General features: G+C 60.9%; 1 protein-coding gene across 9 annotated transcripts in view; it reads right to left on the reverse strand.

The window, feature by feature from the left end:
• AFAP1 (actin filament associated protein 1) overlaps positions 1–5,261 on the reverse strand; it is a 102,081-nt gene that overhangs the window by 447 nt on the left and 96,373 nt on the right. For all 9 annotated transcript variants that reach the window (XM_015595015.2, XM_006919015.3, XM_015595014.1 and 6 more), the window contains 2 exons: positions 3,787–3,977; positions 2,563–2,724 (listed from right to left, as the gene is read on the reverse strand). In XM_015595015.2, the coding sequence (XP_015450501.1) occupies positions 2,563–2,724; positions 3,787–3,977 (353 nt within the window). The remainder of the gene's footprint in view (positions 1–2,562; positions 2,725–3,786; positions 3,978–5,261) is intronic.

The following is a 5,261-nucleotide window of genomic DNA, read 5'->3' on the forward strand; positions in this document are numbered from 1 at the left end:
CCCTCCCCGCTCCAGCCTCCGGTGGCCCCGTGCGCGCGCGAGGACCTCGCGCACCCGCCTGCCTCCTGCTCCCAGGGGTTCTTAACTGGGCCTCAGCACACTGCACACCTCTGCGCAGCGCATAAAATTAAGAATTTCTCACCTTTTCTAGACTCGCGAGTTCAAGCGTGATGAACGGTTAAGAACATGGCGCTGGGAAACGCTGCGCAAACAAACCCGAAACGGCCACCCAGACCACCCGTGGGTGCTCCGTGGCACTGGGCTTTGCAAAGAGGAGCGTGACCCTCAGTGCCCGCCCCGGCGTGCCCCGTTGCTGTGTCAGCTCCACGGGACAAGCACGTGGGCCACTGTCAACAGAGGGGACACTGGAGGACGAGCCACGAGACCAGCACCGCCTGGCGGCCTCTGTGCAGCGCGCTGGTGTCCGGCAGCGCGGTCTCAGAAGAGAGATGAACGTGCTGCCCACGACACTGCCAGAAGCTCAACAACCAAGTTCAGCCAATGCCATCGCACGACCAAGCACAGGCCACCCGGCCATCAATCAGAGGGCCGGAATGGAGAGCCCCAGGGACACTGTGACCAGGGGGCCAGCGAGAGGAAGACGAGGCCCCGCAGTGTGGGGCATGAGGTGGGTGTTTCGATGGCGCGCGGGGCCGTGGTCTGCGGGGCGGCCTGGCCAACCCTTGGGAAATGGCTCACAGTGGAGGCAGCCAGCACGCCCAGGGCCAGAGCTCCCGCGGCACACGGCTCCTCAAGGCCAGGCGGGGACACATGCTGGAGCGGGACGTCGGGCCACGTGAGCCCTTCTCAGCTGGGAACCCCGACAGATGACTTGCAGCCGTCCGACCTGCTGGGCACCCGCTCTCTCACGCCCAGGAGCCACAGCAGGGGCGGAGGGGCAGGTCCCAGGTCAGACCCCCGGGGCGCAGAACAAGGTGGACAGGAAACAGTGTGTGAGGCACCTTCAAGCGGATTGAGGCTCCCGGAGTCCGAAGGCCATGCCGCCACCCCCTCCTGCAGCTGTGGTCCCTTGTCACTATTCTCGGGGACCCAGGAAAGCCCTGCCCTGTCCCGCTCTTCAGGGAGGCTGCGGGCAGACTGCCGGCGGCCTACTCAGCGGCTTCTGGAGCTGCGTGTGGAGACAGCCGTTTCCCCGTGACATGATGGCCGCGATCCCACGGTTCACACTCATCGCCACAGGGCAGCAGGAGGCGCGCGGGGTTCAGGCCTCTGGATGGCACGAGCGCACCCAGCAAAGGCGCAGTTCCGTACGCAACTGTAAATCCATCTCCGCGACCGTGAAGAAACCGGATGACCGGGGGACCTTCCCTGCACTGCTCATCTGCAAATAATCAGGGGACCTGTCTCCGCGACTGAAGAAACCGGATGACCGGGGGACCTTCCCTGCACTGCTCACCTGCAAATAATCAGGGGACCTGGCTGCACGGGGTACCTTCCCTGCACTGCTCACCTGCAAATAATCAGGGGACCTGGCTGCACGGGGTACCTTCCCTGCACTGCTCATCTGCAAATAATCAGGGGACCTGGCTGGGCACCTCATGTCTAAACCTCTCTCGGGCAAACACAGTCCCCTGCAAAGGAGCACGACAATGACGAAGACCACTTGACGGATGCTAAGAAAAGGCGCAGAATGATGCGCAATAATCCTTTCCCCCAAGTTTACCGATGCACAGTCTTCGGTCCACTCTCTTGCTGTAAGGACCGGTATTCTCGCAGGTGGTCACGGGGGGTCCTGTGAACGCGCCGAGCGGAACGAGCGGCCAGCACTCACTCTTACCCACGCCAGGCCCACCTTGCAGGAAGTGATACATTTCTAGCCAATTTGGAACGGGTTCCAGAGCTACCAGAAAACAAGTCACAACAGCAGTCAGAGGCCCCAGAGGCAGTGAAGGGAGGACGTCCGGCCTCCACGTTTGCCAGAACAAATTCAGTTCATCCGGAGGAGTTAACGTTATGGTACCGAGTGTGATTTTTTTCGTGCGACACACTTTCAGTTACTGCTGTCAAGAAGCGTTTACTTTGGTAAACTATAAATAGTTTTTAAATCTTTCTAACATTACGTTTAGCATCAAAAATCGTTCGTGGCTGATCCCATTATAAGACTGGAGGATAGTAGAGAATGGGCTGAAGGGGTTTCCACCGGGCCCGCGGGCGCCGGGCGGAGAAGGCTGAGGGGCCTGGAGAAGACTCTGCGCCCGACGGAGCCCCAGGCCGCCTGGGCCACGCTCTGCTCCGCCACCAGAAGCCACTGGAAACCGGCGGAAGGCAGGAGCCCCCCCACGGCAGGGACAGAACCAGAGCTGCTGGCTTTCCTGACACGGGTAAACGTGTCAGGCTCTGGTCCCTTCTGCCTTCGCAGCGGTTCCGGGAGGCTGTGTGACTGCAGGGGCCCCGGAGAGCTTCCAGAGACGGCGTCTCAGAGCCTGCGCCCCGGGGCAGGGAGACAGACACGCTGCTTCTCCCTCCCAGAGCCGGAAGCCGGGGCACCTGCGTCCATCAGCACTCACGTTCCCTGCATGCACGAGGGTGGGGACTACTGACCTTGGCCTTCCGGAGCACGTGTCCCCGGCAGGGGGAGCTGCCGGCCGGCTGGCTCTTCTTCAGGATGGCCGCGCTGTTCACGGGCACGGGGCCCTCAGCGTCACTGGTCTCACAGCTGGACATGGGCGAGTTCTCCAGAGTCCGATGCTTGAAAACTGGGGACTGTTAGGGGAGAGAGGACACCCTGTGTGAGGTGGGCTTCCCAGGCAGGCACTACTTTCCAGCAGGAGATGGTTTATTTTAAAGAAAACAGTGAGTTTTGGAAAGAGGCAGAAATAATGACAATAGTAAGAACACCATACGCATGTGGTCAGGGCCCAGTTCCAAGAGCACCTTTTAAATGCCCGTCCCACAGGCAGAAAGACCGAGTGAGGCCGCTCATAGCCATGAGATGGGGACGGAAGGCCCGCAGTCCACGTCCCCAGCCGCAGCGCACGGCCTCTGGCGTGGCCACCTGCACAGCCCTTGGGTCCACCCCAGTGCTGGGGAGGGGCATCTGCCAGGCGGTTTGCAAAGAAGGACCAGAAGTGAGCACTCAGGGTGTCGACGAGGGAGGGGGCCCGGGGGTGCAGGGGGTGCAGGGGACGATGGCATGGGGCCTCAGCTGAGAGGGGCGGCGCCGTGGTCAGGCCTGACCCGTGTGCACTGTCTGCTCGCCGGCACCTCCAGCCCTGTGGAGCGGGAACATTGGCGCCTGACTCACGGGCGGCCGCGTGGGAGGCCTGAGTTAGCGAGCAGAGCAGGATCACCAGGGCGGTGATGCTCGTTCGACAAACGACTCCCATTTGTCCTGTTCGATTCGAAGAGGACACAGGCCATGTTCCATTCGTTTCGTATCCCCAGCGCCTGATGTAATTCACGGGACGTGCTAGACACTGTATAAAAATCTGCTATGCTGATTTAAGTGTCTACCTCATGCGCTGGCATCAAATTAGAACATGAATCAAAAGAGACAAAAAGAACCGTACCTATCATAGCAGGATTTTGCAAAGGGGAAGGAAACAGACTCAGTGTTTCCACTACCTTTTAGACAGTTCGGAGAAAGGGTAAGAACGTTTAACGTCAGTGAACTTCTCACACCGTTGAGGTGTTCGGGGCAGACGCGCGTTGTGTACTGGCCGTGCCACGCTACAGATCACGAGCGGCTACTCTAGAAAGTGAAACGGGCATGTTCTCTGGACGCCCGCGACCGTGCAGCTGCTCAGAGGCGCCGGCAGACGTTACCTGTGGACTCGAGGTCCCCGACCGGGGCTCGATGGCCAGTCCCAGGGTGACCCCGCCGGCCAGGGCTTTCCGCAGGCTCTCCTTGACCTCCGTCAGCTCCAGCTCCAGGTTGACGCGCTCCGCCTCCTTCTGCTTACACTCCTCCTCCAGCGTCCTCAGCTTCTCCTCCAGGATCAGCTGGGTCTTCCTGCCTGAAAGCCCGGGGAGACGCTGCTGCACCAACGGCAGGCGGAGGCCCGCCGCGGCAGAGCACAGGGCTGGCACGCCCACCAGCGGCTCTGCGAGACTCTGGGCTGAGCTCCTCTGACTTGAGTCCTTTCTGCAAAACTCACGTTCGACCGTCCTTTGAAGGAACAAAGTCCTTCCCCCACCACCTGCCTTTTCTGCAGCTGGAAGAATGTGGACCAGCAACAGGAGACCTTGATGCTCACAGGTCCCCACAGATCTGGGCCTGGGCCTCGACGCTCTCACTTGAACATGTGGTATTGAACTGCTGGGCTTCCCAAGGGGCCACCGGCTTGAAGGGCTGATGTTTTCCTGTTCTAATTCTCCCATCAGTTACTCGGTCATCTTATGTGCCCCTGGGGTCACACTATAACACAGCCTGCACCTCCCCAGAAAACGCCACGTTTGCTTAAGGCACATGTGCCTCATTGTCTTACTTGAATCGGGTTACGGCAGCACAAGGAGGCAGGTAACGCACCCCCGAGACAGCTGAGCAACCCGAGTCCGGGGCCCGGCTGACCTGTGCGTACGGCCCTGGCCTAGGGCTCGCGGCGCAGGACGGTCTCTCTTTTCAAGGTCCGAACCGGCGAGCTCGTCCTGCGCCCTCGCTCCCCTGCTCACGCAGCTCCCCGACCTCGCTTCCGCCCGTCCCGCCTCCTCCTACAGGTTACTGCTCATCTGCGCGGCCAACACCGGCCTCCCGTTCGTTAAACTCCAAAAGCACCTCCTTTCACAGAATCCACTGAGGCACTGAACTCTGTGCGCATGTGTGTCAACCCCTCCCTGCGAGGCGAGCCACCTGAAAGCAGCTGGCTCCCCCCAGGACTGTCCCCGTTCCCTGCACCGGCCTTGCGCCCCCTTCCACCTGAGGCCAGCAGGATGGAAATGCAAAGGTCGGCCCTGCCCGGGGATGAGAACCAGTCTTGAGCTGAGGCGTACGTGTTTGAGGTGCACGTGTTTAAGGCGTGCGCGTTCAGGCGTTTGTGCCTCTCTGGAGCCAGGCACCACACACCCGGCTCCTGCTGATGCAGACACTGCTCTGGTCCTGCCCTGGTCTCCCTGACGACTGCCACTGTGCTCAGCTCCTCTCTGGGCATCGCTGCCACTAACCTGGCCTCTTCCCCCGATCAAGAACTCAGGCACTGCCTTGCTCGTGGCAGTCCCTTCTCAGCGGACAGGGCTCCTTCTGCCCGCCCAGAGACCTCTTGTGTGTGCTTCTGAATGTTACCTGCCCTGTGCACTGCCTTCCT

The sequence above is a fragment of the Pteropus alecto genome, unplaced genomic scaffold, assembly GCF_000325575.1.
Source record: "Pteropus alecto unplaced genomic scaffold, ASM32557v1 scaffold5, whole genome shotgun sequence".
NCBI lineage: Eukaryota > Metazoa > Chordata > Mammalia > Chiroptera > Pteropodidae > Pteropus > Pteropus alecto.